We start from the raw sequence: 20,048 nt of genomic DNA on the forward strand, positions 1-20,048 counted from the left end.
AATTGGCACAAACCATTTTCCAATTACTGGGACAAGGGAAGATAGAAAATAATAGGGAATGGGGTGTCTATGAGCGCTACCATGTTGCCACATGTGAATGCGAAGGAGCATAGTCTAAGCAAATTTATTAAATTCGTAGATGGTTTTGAGAGGGTTATGGTGAATAAAATTGAGCCATTTGAACAGTTTCTCACCAGCATGTTGTTCGCAATTATTTATATCATGCATGGTTTGTAGACATTCTCATGAATTTTTTTGTTTTTTCATCAACAATTAAACCATAAATAAGGGGACTTTTCAGCAAAAAAACACTTTTTCAAAAGCACTAAACTGTACTGTTTTTCCTTTGAAGATTGATAGTTTTCTTAAACCGATGATCGAATTCTGCACAAAATAACTGTATTCAATAATGATTTAAATGATATTGACGGAAAAAATCAGTAGAATGTTTTTTGTAACAAATAACAATACTCGGATATCTACTATATCAATCGTTCAGAGTCCCAACCCCCTCCCCCCCCTTTTAACTGGGTAAAGAGTGAAAATTTCGAATTTTCATTAGTAGCAGTGAGATCAGCACCATCGAAAACCCTAGGGTAGCACAATGTTTTGATATCGCAGATTGCTGTTTTCAAGATAATTTTCAGACAATGCCTGCCAAAAGTCTTGGAACACTGACATCAATTTCCAAGGTCAAAACCAATCATCCCCCTCTCCCCCACGGAACAATGTTGGTTTACCATCAAACGGATTAGGATTTTAGGAAGCACTTTCTTTTGCGCTTCATTTATGATATTTCTCTAAATCATCAACATTGTTTGAGGGGGAAGGGGGCGGAAGTAGCAAATTTTTTTCATGAAAGGAATGAAAGATATCAAATGCAGCGTAAATTGGTGGGTGTTCCAAGTACTTTTGGCAGGCATTGTCTGAATTTCATTTTGAAGCTTATTAGATATTCCACCAAAACCAATATCCTCCTATAGGTTTTTGATGGTGCTGATTCCATTTCTGCCATTTTCAACATCGTACGTGTTACCGATAAGGCGTTATGGGGGTATTGTTATTTTTCGGGGGTGGGGGTAAGCTACTCCCATAAAACTAAATGCCATATTTCAATTAAGGTGAAAATTGCTAAAATCAAAATCGATTTCCAATAAATAGGATCAAGATTGTATTTTGAATCTTTTCAAAGGCTCGTAGCCAGATGGCTGTCTAAGAAATAATGGGATAGATGAAGGAGACAAATATGAGTGGCAGCTAGAAAATAATCTAAAAATGGAAAGGATGCAATTTTATAAAAGTGACATCGATTCCTCTGTTTCATGTTTCTAATTATAGATAAGGTCGTATTTGAGAATTATGTCGGGTAGTTGCTCTCCTTTTATCACGGATTTACAAGTTGTCATTCATATAGGCCCTTGTTGTGCAATTCAGTGCCCAAATGACAAATTTCAGAGTGTTTACCTAAATTGTAGAAAGGAACCCCGTGTTTCCCACATCAGAGTTCCCAACTGATTGATCTACTATTCCATGTTGGTTGGTAAGGGAACTGAAATAAAACTGACATCCACTCGCCTTCCTGCCCTCCTAAATGCTTGGCCCAGAAGCACTACAAAGAAAGCCCTCTTCCCTACTGTTACTGCATTGCCAAAATGGCCTTTAAGTTAGACTCTACCTGCTACTTTTATCTTCATAAAGCGCAAGGCAGATTATTTCATCGTTAATTGATTGCTGTATTTGTTTGCGTGACATTTGCCACAACAAAATATCTTATTTCATCGAATGTAGCGCGCGTCGATGTGAAGGACAAGGCCCCGCAAGGCAACTCTCACCCTCGGAAATGAACGCTTGTAGACCGTTGTGTAGACCGTGGCTGTTTCTTCGCAATTTTCTGACTTGTCAGGGGGAGGTTTGCCCCCAAATTCACCCAAAAGGTGTATAATAATACCCCTCAAAGATAAAATTAACCTTTGTATGAATTCCATGAAGAAAACGGCAAAATATGACGAAAATCCCACGGTCTACACTCAAAAGGAGAATAAGATCTAGAGTACTTCAAATTCAATTCTCAGAAAGTGTAGACCGTTGACACTTTCCTGAATTTCTTCAGTTTTACAACTTGTATCGATCTGAAAACCTACAATATTTTTTATACTAGCCATGCACACCTACTGACGAGGTTTCGTCTACTTTCTTTGAAAAATACGATTTTTATGAACATTTTAAATTTGTAGACCGTGGCTGTAGACCGTTGGTAACCATTGGCAATAGGCATTTTCATACTACATCACGTGCCCATTAGGAAAGGAGCGTTCTTTCAATTCCTAGCATACTTTAACAATGGAAAACGAACAATTATAATTGGCACAAACCATTTTCCAATTACTGGGACAAGGGAAGATAGAAAATAATAGGGAATGGGGTGTCTATGAGCGCTACCATGTTGCCACATGTGAATGCGAAGGAGCATAGTCTAAGCAAATTTATTAAATTCGTAGATGGTTTTGAGAGGGTTATGGTGAATAAAATTGAGCCATTTGAACAGTTTCTCACCAGCATGTTGTTCGCAATTATTTATATCATGCATGGTTTGTAGACATTCTCATGAATTTTTTTGTTTTTTCATCAACAATTAAACCATAAATAAGGGGACTTTTCAGCAAAAAAACACTTTTTCAAAAGCACTAAACTGTACTGTTTTTCCTTTGAAGATTGATAGTTTTCTTAAACCGATGATCGAATTCTGCACAAAATAACTGTATTCAATAATGATTTAAATGATATTGACGGAAAAAATCAGTAGAATGTTTTTTGTAACAAATAACAATACTCGGATATCTACTATATCAATCGTTCAGAGTCCCAACCCCCTCCCCCCCCTTTTAACTGGGTAAAGAGTGAAAATTTCGAATTTTCATTAGTAGCAGTGAGATCAGCACCATCGAAAACCCTAGGGTAGCACAATGTTTTGATATCGCAGATTGCTGTTTTCAAGATAATTTTCAGACAATGCCTGCCAAAAGTCTTGGAACACTGACATCAATTTCCAAGGTCAAAACCAATCATCCCCCTCTCCCCCACGGAACAATGTTGGTTTACCATCAAACGGATTAGGATTTTAGGAAGCACTTTCTTTTGCGCTTCATTTATGATATTTCTCTAAATCATCAACATTGTTTGAGGGGGAAGGGGGCGGAAGTAGCAAATTTTTTTCATGAAAGGAATGAAAGATATCAAATGCAGCGTAAATTGGTGGGTGTTCCAAGTACTTTTGGCAGGCATTGTCTGAATTTCATTTTGAAGCTTATTAGATATTCCACCAAAACCAATATCCTCCTATAGGTTTTTGATGGTGCTGATTCCATTTCTGCCATTTTCAACATCGTACGTGTTACCGATAAGGCGTTATGGGGGTATTGTTATTTTTCGGGGGTGGGGGTAAGCTACTCCCATAAAACTAAATGCCATATTTCAATTAAGGTGAAAATTGCTAAAATCAAAATCGATTTCCAATAAATAGGATCAAGATTGTATTTTGAATCTTTTCAAAGGCTCGTAGCCAGATGGCTGTCTAAGAAATAATGGGATAGATGAAGGAGACAAATATGAGTGGCAGCTAGAAAATAATCTAAAAATGGAAAGGATGCAATTTTATAAAAGTGACATCGATTCCTCTGTTTCATGTTTCTAATTATAGATAAGGTCGTATTTGAGAATTATGTCGGGTAGTTGCTCTCCTTTTATCACGGATTTACAAGTTGTCATTCATATAGGCCCTTGTTGTGCAATTCAGTGCCCAAATGACAAATTTCAGAGTGTTTACCTAAATTGTAGAAAGGAACCCCGTGTTTCCCACATCAGAGTTCCCAACTGATTGATCTACTATTCCATGTTGGTTGGTAAGGGAACTGAAATAAAACTGACATCCACTCGCCTTCCTGCCCTCCTAAATGCTTGGCCCAGAAGCACTACAAAGAAAGCCCTCTTCCCTACTGTTACTGCATTGCCAAAATGGCCTTTAAGTTAGACTCTACCTGCTACTTTTATCTTCATAAAGCGCAAGGCAGATTATTTCATCGTTAATTGATTGCTGTATTTGTTTGCGTGACATTTGCCACAACAAAATATCTTATTTCATCGAATGTAGCGCGCGTCGATGTGAAGGACAAGGCCCCGCAAGGCAACTCTCACCCTCGGAAATGAACGCTTGTAGACCGTTGTGTAGACCGTGGCTGTTTCTTCGCAATTTTCTGACTTGTCAGGGGGAGGTTTGCCCCCAAATTCACCCAAAAGGTGTATAATAATACCCCTCAAAGATAAAATTAACCTTTGTATGAATTCCATGAAGAAAACGGCAAAATATGACGAAAATCCCACGGTCTACACTCAAAAGGAGAATAAGATCTAGAGTACTTCAAATTCAATTCTCAGAAAGTGTAGACCGTTGACACTTTCCTGAATTTCTTCAGTTTTACAACTTGTATCGATCTGAAAACCTACAATATTTTTTATACTAGCCATGCACACCTACTGACGAGGTTTCGTCTACTTTCTTTGAAAAATACGATTTTTATGAACATTTTAAATTTGTAGACCGTGGCTGTAGACCGTTGGTAACCATTGGCAATAGGCATTTTCATACTACATCACGTGCCCATTAGGAAAGGAGCGTTCTTTCAATTCCTAGCATACTTTAACAATGGAAAACGAACAATTATAATTGGCACAAACCATTTTCCAATTACTGGGACAAGGGAAGATAGAAAATAATAGGGAATGGGGTGTCTATGAGCGCTACCATGTTGCCACATGTGAATGCGAAGGAGCATAGTCTAAGCAAATTTATTAAATTCGTAGATGGTTTTGAGAGGGTTATGGTGAATAAAATTGAGCCATTTGAACAGTTTCTCACCAGCATGTTGTTCGCAATTATTTATATCATGCATGGTTTGTAGACATTCTCATGAATTTTTTTGTTTTTTCATCAACAATTAAACCATAAATAAGGGGACTTTTCAGCAAAAAAACACTTTTTCAAAAGCACTAAACTGTACTGTTTTTCCTTTGAAGATTGATAGTTTTCTTAAACCGATGATCGAATTCTGCACAAAATAACTGTATTCAATAATGATTTAAATGATATTGACGGAAAAAATCAGTAGAATGTTTTTTGTAACAAATAACAATACTCGGATATCTACTATATCAATCGTTCAGAGTCCCAACCCCCTCCCCCCCCTTTTAACTGGGTAAAGAGTGAAAATTTCGAATTTTCATTAGTAGCAGTGAGATCAGCACCATCGAAAACCCTAGGGTAGCACAATGTTTTGATATCGCAGATTGCTGTTTTCAAGATAATTTTCAGACAATGCCTGCCAAAAGTCTTGGAACACTGACATCAATTTCCAAGGTCAAAACCAATCATCCCCCTCTCCCCCACGGAACAATGTTGGTTTACCATCAAACGGATTAGGATTTTAGGAAGCACTTTCTTTTGCGCTTCATTTATGATATTTCTCTAAATCATCAACATTGTTTGAGGGGGAAGGGGGCGGAAGTAGCAAATTTTTTTCATGAAAGGAATGAAAGATATCAAATGCAGCGTAAATTGGTGGGTGTTCCAAGTACTTTTGGCAGGCATTGTAAAACTTTAAAAATCCTCGATGGCGTCATTTGGGTTTATCGTATACTTTTTTGTTCTTTTTTGATCATATGGTGTCAAGACAGCCCCTAACCGTGTAACTTTATACCATGCTACATGTTAAGTACAGAAATTGAATTCAATGAAAAGATTACAATTAATCAAAGAAAAAAGAGGAATTTGATATAGATACTACTGTATCTAAAGAACAGTTTATTGTGGTATTCATTGAAACAGTACCACTCTCTGAAGAAATGTAATTTTCTTCCAATTTTCATTGCAACCAATTGCTAGTATTTCTATATTAAGTTTTCTCAGAACATTTGACAAATTATCTTAATGAAATAATTTCAGCGCTTCTCGCACATTTACAAAATGACTCAATCAAATGAGCGAATCGCAGATCTCAAATTTACAAGGTTTGTTTCGTACAATGTTTTATTTTGTATTTGCTACCTAGCATCTGAAGGTAGTTTTAGGACACTAAGAAGGTTGCTCATCGAGCAGTGTCCTGGTCCTTCCTCTCGGTGTGACTACACTCCTTGATTCATACGTCTAGAATGCAGAGGGCCACAGAGAGCTGGCGACTCTGAGTAAAAGTACGGTCATGTCAGGGGCTCGAACTACAAACCCTGGAATCTGTACGGTCATGTCAGCGACCCTAGCCACTGAGCATAATTCTTAACACACAAGCATGATTTACTAAACCCATATCAAATTTTTGCAGCCAAAGTTCATCTGGAGCTGCAAACTCGCAAGGCTTTTAGCGTACAAGCGGAAAAAATTAGAGGTGGTACTCTACTTTTTTTCAAACGTTTCCAAAAGGATGGCATTTTCTGCCCGATTCGCTGTTAATCATGAAAATTGATTCAACTATGACTATGATGCGTAATTCACTGGCACCCTGCTCCATGCGCTTGTTAGCCAGACAAAATTGACCGTCAAGAAAACACGTCCTTTGGCAATGGGACTTGATCTCCAATCGCTTTGTTTATGACTTGCATGAATTATCATAATATTTTTCATAGGTTGACGTAAGGAATTTTGTGGGCTGACCAAATGGATTTCATAGTGGATTTTGTGGGCTGACCTAAATAGTAATATGTGGTTGACACAAAAACTTACGTGGGAATGACCTCCATATGCCTTGCTGTCGTCACTGAGACATTTTGGTGAATTGCATGAAATACCATTAGAAAGAAACACCTATGTCTTGCAGGTTGAACAGCATAAAACTCCATATGATATATTATGCGCCATATGATAGGTTGGCAACCTTAATAATAATAATATTAATATTAATAACAATGATAATAATACATATTTAAAGTGGGTAGTCTACAATATTTAATAATGCTTAAGTTAATTTTTTACATCAGGGTCTTCTGAAAATAAGGAGTTTAAAACATAAGTATATAAATATAAATTACAATAAATAGTTAAAAATATATAGAATACAACCTGTGTATAATTGTTACAATGATAGAAGAGGGGATTTGAATTGTAAGATGCTGTTCTTTGGTGTTGCTGGCCCAGGCAGGTCATTCCAAACCTTTGTTCTCCTAACTCTAAAGCTTTGAAGAACTTGCCTTACCCTTTGCATGCTCTATATGAATCTTGTTTGCTGCTGCTGATCTTGTGTTCTTCTGGTGAACTTGTGCTGAACACCTGAATTGATCTGATAAATAATTGGGGATCAGCCAACTTAAACATCTAAACATCATAATAGCAGTGTTTCTCTTAAATCGTTCTTCTGATGATGCAGGATCTTTGGATGATATTTCTTTGATTTTTAGAGCTTTATAATACAGATTCGTTGACCTTCTAAGTGCTGTAGCACTTGCTGATAATCAGGCCTAATAATTAGCAGTCGAATCAAAAATATAGAAGTTGCTTCTAATCTTGATTTTCCCCTTTGTTTGCCTCTAAACAAGTTTGCATCTGTTGATTCCCGTTGACTATTTATATCAAGGTAAACTTAGAACAATAGCTAAATCTATAAAGAACCTGCAGTTCCAGCTCTTAAAAGATGCTGCAAAGTTTTTTTTTGAAAAACCAAATGCATTGGCATAAAATATAAGTGCGTTTAGGGTCATGTTTGTTGGGAATTCAAACTGTAATGACGTGTTGGGCAAAGTCAATGGGGTTACTGTTTTACCGTGTACTTTGTTCAGTTGCCTGATATTCGCGCTGAAACTCTGAGTTGCAGTTAAGAACCGTCTTCTTCTGTACACCAAGCGTAGTTAAAACATTAGCTTTATGTTTGAGTTATAATTCCCTAGTATCCATTTGACCAACTTTGGCTTTGCTTTAAACCTTTACAGTGTTCTTCGAAACAGCATGGACATTGTAAATGAAGATGAGCTCTGCACCGATTCAGTTGCTGATTTCGTCTCTGTGTCTGGGAAGGTAAGTCCTCAATGACTCAATCATTATTGGTTACAATAGCGATGTAAAATTGACTGGACATTTTTCTATCGTTTATCATTGATTTGGGGCACAACTGGGGCCGTTTTATACGGGAAAAGTTCATCCTGCCGACTGGGATGTAAAAGTTAGCCTAGATCTCATCTAATGTCTTATTCATATTCTTTCATGTTTTAATTATGCTCTTTTCATATGTGAAGCCTTATCTAGATGGTGTCATGTAATAGAAGGCGGGACGAAAATTTCTCTACGTGTTTACCAGCTGACAAGCTTCTCCCTTGCAAAACAACACTTTGATTGAAATTTTGCCATATGGATAGGGCTTGAAAGTGGCTTTATACTTTTATGTTGTTAGCTGAAAATGCAATATGCAAAGCAGGCAACATAACATTTTATCAACAGGTCTGTACTTCTAAGAGAGGCTAGCAAATCCACACGGCCTGTGACTTTGAGTTGATGTTTTATTTTCTAGGTCTACAATTCGTCAATATTAAGGAGAGAAAATGGCGTAAGTACATGAATTTAAAAAAGAGCTTCTAGCATATCTTATATTGTCTTGTTTCCCAAAAGCCCCAATCTAATACTAAAATGTTTTGTTTTCCAAACGTAATTACTTTATAGACATTTCCTTCTTTTATAATTTTCTGTTTCTTTTTAGATGAATGGTAATGCCTGCAGTTCTGAATCTGAGCCCGTTCTTTGCTTACCAATAAGAAACAACAAGTTCCAAACTATTGGTAAGTATAAGTTGCGAGCTCGTAGTAAAGGCTGTTTTTTAAAAATATGGAAACAATCACTAAATAATAAAATTTTAAAATTTTTTAGCGCGTTTCAAGCTCAACAAGGCCTGATTTGCAATGATTTAAAAACCTGTGTTTGCATGCCTTAGCTTAACTACAAACTGTCTTTGACAGGAAAACCGATTTCTGTTCTAAATTTAAAGAAATGTTCACAGAGTGCGGTGACAAAATTAAAAAATTAAATCAAATGCATGTCTTAAATGCTAAAGAACTTAGTTTGGATACAGGTTGTTCATACAGTTTCGGAATTTGAATTGCATGCCTTTTCCCTTAAGTCAGCTCCTAATTTATTTGTAAGCAAGAAAAGGTGAATTAAAGAACTTTTGCAAAGAGATAGATCTAAAAAAACTGGAGTTGGATTTAAATGGCATCCTCATTTGATATTGATAATGATTAGATAGAAGAAATACTTGGAATTTTGCTTTTTAAATTTGCTTATGCAATTTATCAAATAGGTGTAGTGAAGATCTCGAGAAGAATTGGCGATCACCAGTTCAACGAAAAAGACGAACAAATACTCGAGGTTTGTTACTAAATATCACCCGTCCGTTTTTGCTTTTCCAATGCTTCCCATCGCAGCATTTGCCACAGTAGCATCTCAGTTGAGGCAAAACATTTTTTCTTTAAAAGAGATTGGAAAAGCAGCCCGTTCTTTCTTAATTTGAGAAAATATTGATATGATCTTTTTGTGATTAAATGGGATACCCCCATTCATTTCCGTTTATGCCTGATAGTTTTGAATCAACTCATGAAACAGCCTTATCTCAAAAAAATTTCCTAAATGATTCATGGTTGGGAATGGCAGGTTGTTCGCATTACACCCTCAACGCACACGCTCTCACTAGTTCAGAGAACAACTACTTGTTTAGATAAACGGTTTGTGTTTATAAAATGATCTTCAAAGCTTCATTCTTGTTTATCATTATGTTGTCTTTATCTTGAAAATCCTTTAACCAATCTAATTCTTAAAATTAAGCGTTGGAATGAGCAAATTTTCGCTTTTTGTTTTGTTCACTATTTTTCAGTCTAGTATTTGATAGAAAAAAAGTCCCTTTCAAATAAGTTTCTCAAAAGAAACACTGCGAGTAATCAATGAATTTTTTGAAGTTTCATCTGCTCCCCCTTCAAGGAACTTTTATTCCTCCTACGCACATTTTCTTCATATGAAATTAACATATCATCTCTGGCACTTGCGAAAATACTACTGCCCACTCGCATGGTGGTGAATGCCTTATCAGGTTACTCAAATTGAGGCCAAGGAATGCCTGTTAAAATTTAGAAGTGTACGATCAAGATAACCAGATTTTCTCTTTCTTGTAAAAATATTGTTTACTTTGAAATCAAGGAAAGATGTGAACGCCCAATGGTACAAGGTTGACTGAGTTTGAGACCGCCTGGTCTTGTTTCGAAATCATTGCCCTAGTTGTCGTTTCTATAAGCAATTTGATATGACGTACTACCGCCAGAATATATAGCTCAATCGTGTCAAAATAATGAGAAGCGACAGTGCTTTGTTTATTGTTTGTACGAAGAAAAAAATGCGGCTGAAACGCAGCACTGAGAAGATGGGAGAGTCTCAATGAAAGTATAACCCTTGAAGAACAAGCATAGAGTTAAAAATTGATAAACAAGTGTTTATCAAGCAAATGAATTGTCAAATAGTTAAAAATTACCCAAGACGAAAATCCTAAGCAACAGCCCTTGCTCGCTATTACCGACTTTGCAACAAGGTTCCCCATTGCCAACCACATTGCTCTTCAAGTTCATTTTTCCAAATTCGTGTTTAAGAGAGATGAGTAATAGCCAGAAACCATGGAACCTCTACACCATGGAACCTTGACTGTATTCTAAGACTTCATAGAAAACCATTTAAATATGGGCAGAGAGCTGTTCGCTTTTATGAGCTATACTGACGTTCAATCTAATGACAGTATTATGCTCATACTTCTTATTTGAAACCAACTTCAGAAATTATCCTGCTGCTTGTTGATTGTAAGCTACAGTCAACCGTCTATTTTCAGGCCTTTACAATATTCTGCGGTCTTGGTATCAGTAACTGCATCCTGTATGACAAAGTTTGTCGAGCAAAGGCTCACCAAAAAGTTGCTTTAGAGGTAATGTATAAAATATATATTATAAATGATAACATAGACGTTTTGTATTTGTCAGAAATATTTCGAAATCTACTTTGAAAATCTTTTCAGTGCGTAGTACCCATTGCAGCCATGACGCAAACTTTCTTGCCTGATGGTGCGGGCATACCCCCTCCCCCCTGCTTATTATAAGGAGAGAATTGCCGGCTGCAAATACATGCAGTTACGTTATTTCAATCTGTTAAAGTTGATGCTGAAACTCTATGTTCAGGCGCCGGCAAGTCAGGTCGTTGTTCTCGACATGTACACAAAAACAGTGAACCTACTTCTATGCTAATCTTAATGCCGGTAAAAGACATATATCTTTGACTAAGAAATTTTTGAAAGCAAGCAATTTAAGCTTTTCAGTTGAAAACTGCGTCTGTTCAAACAGAATTGGCGATATTTTCTTTCTCAAACGACAGTCATTTTATCTCTGTTTTTCTGTTTCAAGGTGATATCGTACCATACATCTGCAAGTCAGCTAGAGTTGGAAAAGTTGAAGGTGAGATAAAACGATAATGAATCTTTAAAAGAGCATACAATGTGCCAAGTGTCAATGCTTCTTTTTTTATCAAAAGCATAGTTACATTTAAAGATGGGAATTTATAGAACTGCTGTTAAAAGGTCTCCTAAGCCAAAGCTGTGGGCATAGTAATTACTTGACCAAGAAAGTGATTTGTGGTGAAAAAGAGCCGAACATAGTAAAGACCCAGTGTCATCAAATAGATTTGGCTTTTTACGATTTTCTCTCGGAAAGTGGCTGCATTTTCGTGTTATAACTTAATGAATAATTGGAACTTTGCAATGAGAACAGCTCTATCGAACAACGTACAGAAACTATACTAGAGTCCATAAAGGAGCGTGTTTTTGGAGAGAGAAGCCTGATAATCTAGAAAGCTGAGAAGAAAGTTACTTTGGATTTGGCAATAGAATCCTTGTTTCTTACATTTTTATTATGAGTCAAGATTCAGCCCCAGAATTGGTCAGATGAATTTTTGTTGATATTTGTCTTTTACCGATATTTTGGAAGCTGAATGTGTTTTGTTTTGCTGTAAAGCGTTTGCGTCATTTCAATTATCATTCAACTAGTTTTACACCCACTATGCTCGAAAGGCAGCTGAAAAAAGCAAAAATAATTTTAGCTTGTGCAAGCAGAATAACAGTACTTTTAATTCTAGCTGTCACCTGTGCCATCAACAAAGACGCTCAGACTCAATGATCTGAAATTTAATGACTTTCAATTACGAGATGATGAAATGCTTACGGCAGCTACTCGCATGTTTATAGAATTCGAGTTCTTGAAGACGTATAGAATTGAAAACGAGGTTGGTATGTCTCTCAATTTGTGAATTTTTGGAGAGAAGAATAAGTGAAAGTCAGACATCTACAAAAAAAAGAGCCTTCTTGCAATCAGATTATATGTGCAATAATGGTTGATTCTGATACATTATTCTGATTCTGTCGATTCGATTCGGTAAAAGCCATTACGATTGGCAATACCGAGCCGAAGAGGTTGTTCACCATTTGATAACAGATAATTTTGAATTTTTTATTTTTGTAACAGTAGAATCGAAAAAAGCTGAAATTATATCTTCTGATTTAACTTATCAAGTAATCATGATCTTATAGCGAGCTGTATTCACTAAATAAAGGTTTTTCTAACGAAGAGAATAAAGTTTACTGGAATCAATTTTTGCTATGACCTGTCTTATCTTGAATCTCACGGATGTATTGAAGTTGTGCTGACATTGAGTAACTCCTAGCTCAGTCTTGATGTATTTGATTAAAGCATTACGCAACTTTTTGATAAACGTGCGCAAAATGCTAATGCTTATGCAATGTTACCATACCCAATAACCATCTTCTTCAAACTAAAACACCTAAGTCACTCAAAAATGATTTATTTCATTGACTGATGAATACGTTTTCGCTGATTTCAGACACTCTACAGGTGGTTATTGACCGTCAAAAAGAATTATAGAAGGGTTATTTATCACAACTGGAGACACGCTTTCAACGTTGCGCAATCGATGTTTGCCATTTTGACGGTACATTTCTTGAATTATCCTTGCTTCTATTCTGTGCTGCTATCGACAATCTCTGAGCTATTCGCTAGTACTGCGATGTTAATTGCAAACTGGTAATTGCCAACACTTCATCTTTAAGAAACGATCTAGACTCATTTTCACATTTAATTCGTAAAGGTTTTAATCCTTTATTGCTTGTAGTTTCTTTTTCATGAATATGGAACATTTTAAGCTTTGTTATAGAATTAACGGTTCTTAAAACTTTCGACTAAGCTGAATTTTGCTCCGCAGTCTGGCAAGCTGATTGAAAAACTTTCTGGTCTCGAATGTCTAGCTTTGTTGGTTGGCTGCTTGTGTCACGACTTGGATCACAGGGGTACAAATAACGAGTTTCAGACAAAGTAAGCCTTTTTGAAGACTTTCTTATGGACTTTAAGGTGATGTAAGCTAAGATCATCTGCTTGACAAAAAGCTAAATTTTCGTTAACTTCAATTCTGAATAGACTTTGATGAGCAAAGATTTTGCACAAAATTTTATATAAAAAATTCTCATTGTTCTTTCGTTGCTTCTTTTATCACTGATGTCCAAAACTTTTCGAATATCTGCAAAAATTTTTTTTCAAATGTACCCCCCTCTCTCAGATTTCCACATTAGCTTGCTGGTGTAGATTTTTAGCACAAAATCACAAATATCTGTATGGAGAACGCTTATACTTCTATCCTCGTTTCCATTCTTAGGAGTGAATCCGCACTGGGAAAGTTATATGGCACGTCAATTATGGAGCATCACCATTTCAACCATGCGGTAGCAATATTGAACAGCGAGGTAAACCTTTTTTGACCATCAAAATTATGGGTAGAAAATAGCAGCTTGATCTTTCTTTTACAGGCAGCTTTACAATACATGTCAATGTTCATCTGTTTGAAAGTAGGTCAAATTTAGGCAGCTTTAAAGTTTTTTGTATTCATCTTAGATATTGTTTGATATTCGATGTCCATTATGTTCATAATTTCATATTTTTGAATCCCGGATGCCGTAAATCCTCGAATTAGCTTTTAGGAGCTCATGTTTTGAAATGAAATGGGATGGGACCAAATTCAAAGGGGCTGATTATGTGAGAGACGAATTGGTATTTACACGACTTTTGTCAGAGATAAATCCTTTGCTATTTTTATAGTTAAATCCGGAATGTCAGGGAATTTTAACCAATCCTAGAAAGTTGACTCCTGGAAAAAACGTTTAAAAATGCTTAGTGAAATTAATACAACAAGATGATTGAATAACGTGAGACTGTTTAAATGCTATTTATGACCTGCAGGGAAACAATATCTTCAAAAACCTTACATCAAGCCAGTACAAAGAAGTTATGAAGTTACTGAAGCATGCCATCCTTGCAACGGACCTGGCTCAATACTTCAAGTAAGTTTTTTAGCTAGGATTTTACTTTAATGGTACTTGTGAATGTTCTTGTTGAAATAAAAGTGAATGCACTTAATTATCGAGTATCCTGCATGGCCGCTTTAATTTCTAGAGATTTGCGTAAACATGGCAATGTTTGAAACAGTATAACTGCAAAAAAACCGGCAACAAAGTCAGCTTAGTAATGGAGATGAAAATTCGGGAAATAATATTTTTTTTCAATTTTGTCTAAATTTTGGTAAAATGCTATAAGCATATACGTAACTAACAGGACCTTCTTAGTCAACTAATCATGTTTAACACATCTTTGTCTGTTTTTAATGGCAGAATCAGGGATACCCTGGCATCGTTGCTGGAGCAAAACGAAATTGACTTTAGCAAAAATGAGCACAGGACAATTCTCAGGTATGATATGAATCCTTTAAATGAAGCTCCTTCTAACGTGGATACAAACATTTTACACAGCATCAGGCACATCCATCACATCTTCTCCTCAAGATTTTAACTTGCTATTTGTCTATTGTACGTGATTGACGATGGTGTATCTTTCAAAGCATACTATTGCATTCTAAAGGTTGTTCATATAATTTTAGGGGAATTTTGATGACTGCCAGTGATCTATGCGGGATAACGAAGCCGTGGGAAATCCAGAAAGAGGTAAAATTCATTGCAATATTTTGCATGACATGGCAAATGTGAGTAGGTTAAACTGCAAAGCCGGTAAAAATAATGTAACATGGGCTTTTATTTACAGTTTGTTAATCGTTTATTAGAGAATGTTACTTTACGCGGATGCTTGCCACAGGCTTTGCCTATGCTATACATTGGATACAAAAGGCATGTCAAATGTGCAGTTTGAATCCGATTTGATACTTTCTTTGATAAAAATAATGCCCATCGTCTGAGGATGAAGTTTGCGCAATCATGCGCTAGTACTAAACTTCGAAGGCTGGGTAGTTGCTATTTTGTTAGATATAAAAGAAAGGTGTTTAAAATTGACCGTGATACGATATGATTGAATGACCGATATTGATAAGTACAAACTTATAAACACCATGGAAAAGAAAATTTCAGGTCTTATAAAAAGAATTTAAGAAGCATGGGACAAACTGTATGAAAACGAAATATTGCGAATTGGGGTTGTTCTCCCTTGGGAGAAAAATATATTTTCTGAGTAAGCATCGATAAGGCCGAGAATAAATATTAGAAGCTGGGTGCAACATTTGCAGTTGTAGCTGGCTTGACATTTCAAAGACAGTTGTAGCTGACTTGACGTATTTGCAGGAGCCTTATATTTGTGTAACGCATTCTAGCAACAAAAATGCTTGCTATTTATTATTATAAAAAAATCAACCTTTTTACAGATCGTCCACTTGGTCACGAGTGAATTCTTCCACCAAGGTGATATTGAGAGAGAGAAACTTCAAGTTGAGCCACAGGTAAGATAATTCATCAACAATTGCCCTGTTAGTTAGCTTCTAAGATGTTTCTGCTGAGCTTCGGTCACTAGAAAGCTATGTGTAAGAGCGTAGAATTATCAGAGCAAAACTTTTTGTAACAAATCCAAGCTAAATAACTTACAAGATAGTAGGTACCACAAAATATATGCACTCACCAAAAGCAGACTTAATTTTGACCTTGATAATGAGTTTGGCGATCAAGAATTTAGACTGTTATTGTTAAAGCATTGCCACAGATGACTAAATTTTAATCTTCTTGATCGCTTCTAGCATATTATTGCTTCCTTTATCATCTTTTCAGCTATTGTAGTATCAATCGTTCGTGTTCTTCGTCATTTTTCAGGCTATGATGAATCGAAAGCATATCTTACAATTACCAAAGCTACAAGTTCAGTTTTTTGATGTCGCTGGCATACCTGTTTACAAGGTAAATCTTTATAAATACAGCTTTAAAACAAGGTTTGGCAGACGAATCTGCAGGCGATGCTGAATCACCGATATCTGTACTGTTTTGCATGCTACCATTTGATTGGCTGTAAAGAAAATGGCACGAAAAATAACCAATCATATCACTTCATGATATCAACAAAGAGTCTTTCATTATACCTGGCTCTCTTTAGATACTCATGGTGGAATTATTTAGATCTTACGATTGCTATGCCCGGGTTTAAAAATATTTTTTGCCAGATTATTGGATGATACTGCGAACGGGCTCTTAAAGTTCTGTACCAATCAAATCTGTGCTCATTTTTTCGTTGCTCATAGGCAACTTCTGATTTATGTCAGTGATAAATTGAAAAGGAGAGTAAAAATGACAATTGAATAAAACTAAGAAAGAAGCAAAGAAATTAAAACCAAATAGGAACAACTAGAAATTCGTATGATGTAAAAAGGAACTCGCTTTTTCGTCACTTTACCTGGTCCCGAAGAAATGCTATTAGTGAAACTGGCTTGTTATTTTCTTGCTTGAAATGAGTCACGCTGAATCACATTTTATGATTTTAATTGGTTTATTTCATAATAGTTACAAGAGTTAATCATATTATTTTCCAACTTTAGACCCTAGCAAGACTGAGCTCCAGTCTGCAGGCACTTCACACTGATGCAGTTTCAAACAGGAATCGTTGGGAAGAACTAAGCAAAGAAGTCGAAAATGGTCACATAGATCCTGAACTTGAGCCGGTGCTGAAGCCTGTGAACACCCAACAACATCAAACGACATATTTATGATGTTGAGCACGAAATTTCAGCCTCATTAGAGCTTTCCATTAGCAAATCTAAGGGAAACTTTATCATCTAATATGGGGATCTCAATCAACTCGTATTGTTATCTCTCCGAGAGAAGTAGGACACATTTGTTATTGAAACAATTAATTAGAAGATGCCATTGCCTCGTGCTATGTTCTATAATGCAGTAAAACGTTGCCATATGGTTGCTTGATTCTTTGAGCAGCTGTGAGTGATCACGCCCTTTGGCAGTCCGCAGAGGCTTAACATTTCATAAATGAGCAAATTCTAATTGTGGTCAAAGATATGATAGCATCAATGTTTGCTTTTACGTTGCTAGATAGCTGCAAATTTCTAGTAGTTGACTAATGACATAAAATGGCGTGTTGTGACTAGAAATGTTTTTTTCAAGGAAAAAAGCGTGACTTATGATACTGTGGTACCTTTTTTGTAGCAAAATGTTATTCTAAACTTTATAACCATATTCTAGATGTAGAAGTAAAAACATCCAATTCAAAAGCTTATACACTATTCCAAACTTTAATCCCATTCAGTACTTACATATTGAGAATAGTATTAGAGCCATAGTGTAATAACATGCTATAGAATCCGGTGTGAACATTGAATTAATAAGGTCGTCGGTAAAGATCTAATACAGCTCGGCAAAAAGTTTGAATCTAAATTGTTGAATGAGTAGAATTATATGTTCAACGGATGTCGGGTACAAAGCAGAAAATTTCCATGTCTTTTCTTTTGTTGCCTGAGACCTACCACTTCTCGTCAATTTTTATCTTTGACCTACAGCGAAACCGCTTTCAATGGACAGCTTATAAGAACGGACAGCTCATAATAACGACAATACCCTAATAATACACATCTTAGTTCATAGACAACCTGTCGTAACAAAAACCTCCAAAGAACAAAAAACTCCTAAAAACGAACAATTCCTAACTTCAGGCAGCACATAATAACGGACATCACACTATAACGGATACCTCATTTTGATAGACAACTTTTAACAAATAAAACATTTTGATAACAGACGCTTATAGGGTCGGACACTTCTAGCAAGTCGAACCTCTAAAACTGCATTCAGAAGCTGGATAGTAAGAAAAACAAGTACAAAAGCCACTGTGTGGTGGCAACTTCTAGTGTGTGTTTCCTGAAGTCAAAATGTTGCAACAAGTTGCCAATCTCTGAAAACCTTCTTATAATAAAGTTGTGCACAAGAAGATACAAAATTGGCATTTCTGGTTCAATTCTAACCATAAAGTGCTCAATAGATTGTTGTCCAGCGCTTCACAAGGTTGCGTTTTGGAGCCATTTCTCTTGGCCTCTACATACGTATTGTTACAGAAGATGGCATTGTGTAGACAGCATACAAGTACCTTTTTGTAATAGAATAGTTTGAAATTATTTAGGTTGTGGAAATATCAAGGTTATGAAAATATTGGTGCTGAAGCTCTTGATGAGATCATGCGCGGGTTAACAATTTCAGACCTATTGAGAATGCTCGTTTGAGAACAATATCACCATAGTTTCTTTGGAAGATCATGGAGTGAGATGCTGGAACACCGACGATTCAAATAGAAAAATCGATGATCAGCTTAAATGATATAGTTAGTTATTCAGGATCATTTAGACAAAAAAGTTAGCTTGATCATAACTTGACACGTCTGGTCACGTCAAGTCCGAATTGATCTTCTTCAGCCATATTTTTTTAATAAATTGCTAAGTACAATCACTGCCATGAGTCTTGGAACACTAACGTCAGTTTTCAAAGGGAAATTCAGCCATCTCCCTCTCCCCCTAGGAACAATGTCGATTTACTATAGAAATAATAAGGGGGTTACGGAGTACGCTTTTTGTGTGCCTTTTATGATATTTTTCTATACTTTCAACATTGGGGGGGAAAGGGGGACGGTAGTTGTATTCGGAAAAACAAAATGAAAAAAGGAAATCTCAGCGCAAAGTGTTGGGTGTTCCAAGCAATTTTGGCAGTGATTGTAGCAACAACGGATTCAGGAAGCAGCAACTGCAAAATTATAAAATAAAGAAAATAATGGTCAAAGCAAGGATGCAATGAAACAACAGAAATAATATTTTAAAGCAACTTGCTTCAACTGGAGGTGTTGCTTTAAGAGAAAAAAAGCGTTTTCTATCATCCTTCCTCTTAGTATTACTTGAAAATTTATAAAAATGGTTGACAGAGTATGATGAACCGAAATGAATAAATATAAATCTCATTTTATCTTGGATGAACGTAATGCATCACAATATCTCGTTGAGAATAAGTTCGTTAAGGGTTCTTAACAGATTAATTAACGACTTGAAATTAATGCATTGAGTAAGACAGACTCGTTTTGTAAAGAGGGAGTTTGTGCATATATCATTAGCAAGGACAAACGAAAGAGAAGCAAGAAGGCTTTTGTACGAAGCGAAAATGCTTTGGCCTAACGCATTTCGTTTGTCCTAGAAATGGCATGCTCACAAGAAAAAGCATAAGACGAAATGGGTACAAAGAGAAACAGGTGATTTTGGGGGTATTACGTTGAAAAATAGAGCGTCACTGAAGACAGATGATCAAGCTCTTTGCGGATAAGGACATGTTTCTAAGCAACACCATCTAAATAGTGCGTTACTACAGGGAAAACTAAGCTTTCGTCGAGACCTCATTTCTGTTGCTGACATGAGGGCAGTGCAGTTTTTAGGTAGAAATGGTATACTCAAGATTTCCCAAACCAACAAAGCATTGAAAGATACGAGGACATATATGCACAGATTGACAGGGAGGATTTGATGGATTTTTCAGTGACAACGAGCTTGGTGAGAATTCTATCTTTATCCGTAACAACCTGTCTACTTTGCCGAAAAAACTGCTGATAAAGACGATAAAGAATAATGGAATTCA

The 20,048-nt window shown here is 36.2% G+C and overlaps 1 protein-coding gene across 2 annotated transcripts in view; it reads left to right on the top strand.

The window, feature by feature from the left end:
* LOC135682099 (dual 3',5'-cyclic-AMP and -GMP phosphodiesterase 11A) overlaps nucleotides 1–17,877 on the top strand; it is a 32,725-nt gene extending 14,848 nt beyond the window's left edge. For both annotated transcript variants that reach the window (XM_065196827.2, XM_065196828.2), the window contains exons 7-23: nucleotides 5,996–6,060; nucleotides 7,966–8,050; nucleotides 8,541–8,576; nucleotides 8,727–8,805; nucleotides 9,324–9,391; nucleotides 10,890–10,982; nucleotides 11,455–11,505; nucleotides 12,182–12,328; nucleotides 12,944–13,051; nucleotides 13,322–13,431; nucleotides 13,769–13,856; nucleotides 14,350–14,450; nucleotides 14,778–14,855; nucleotides 15,044–15,107; nucleotides 15,815–15,889; nucleotides 16,254–16,337; nucleotides 16,970–17,877. In XM_065196827.2, coding sequence (XP_065052899.2) covers nucleotides 5,996–6,060; nucleotides 7,966–8,050; nucleotides 8,541–8,576; nucleotides 8,727–8,805; nucleotides 9,324–9,391; nucleotides 10,890–10,982; nucleotides 11,455–11,505; nucleotides 12,182–12,328; nucleotides 12,944–13,051; nucleotides 13,322–13,431; nucleotides 13,769–13,856; nucleotides 14,350–14,450; nucleotides 14,778–14,855; nucleotides 15,044–15,107; nucleotides 15,815–15,889; nucleotides 16,254–16,337; nucleotides 16,970–17,140 — 1,503 coding nt within the window. In that variant the 3' untranslated portion in view covers nucleotides 17,141–17,877. The remainder of the gene's footprint in view (nucleotides 1–5,995; nucleotides 6,061–7,965; nucleotides 8,051–8,540; nucleotides 8,577–8,726; nucleotides 8,806–9,323; nucleotides 9,392–10,889; nucleotides 10,983–11,454; nucleotides 11,506–12,181; nucleotides 12,329–12,943; nucleotides 13,052–13,321; nucleotides 13,432–13,768; nucleotides 13,857–14,349; nucleotides 14,451–14,777; nucleotides 14,856–15,043; nucleotides 15,108–15,814; nucleotides 15,890–16,253; nucleotides 16,338–16,969) is intronic.
* The last annotated feature ends 2,171 nt before the right edge of the window (nucleotides 17,878–20,048 follow it).

This window comes from Rhopilema esculentum, chromosome 16 (assembly GCF_057945365.1).
Source record: "Rhopilema esculentum isolate cy_ngs chromosome 16, ASM5794536v1, whole genome shotgun sequence".
In the NCBI taxonomy this organism is placed as follows: Eukaryota; Metazoa; Cnidaria; class Scyphozoa; order Rhizostomeae; family Rhizostomatidae; genus Rhopilema; species Rhopilema esculentum.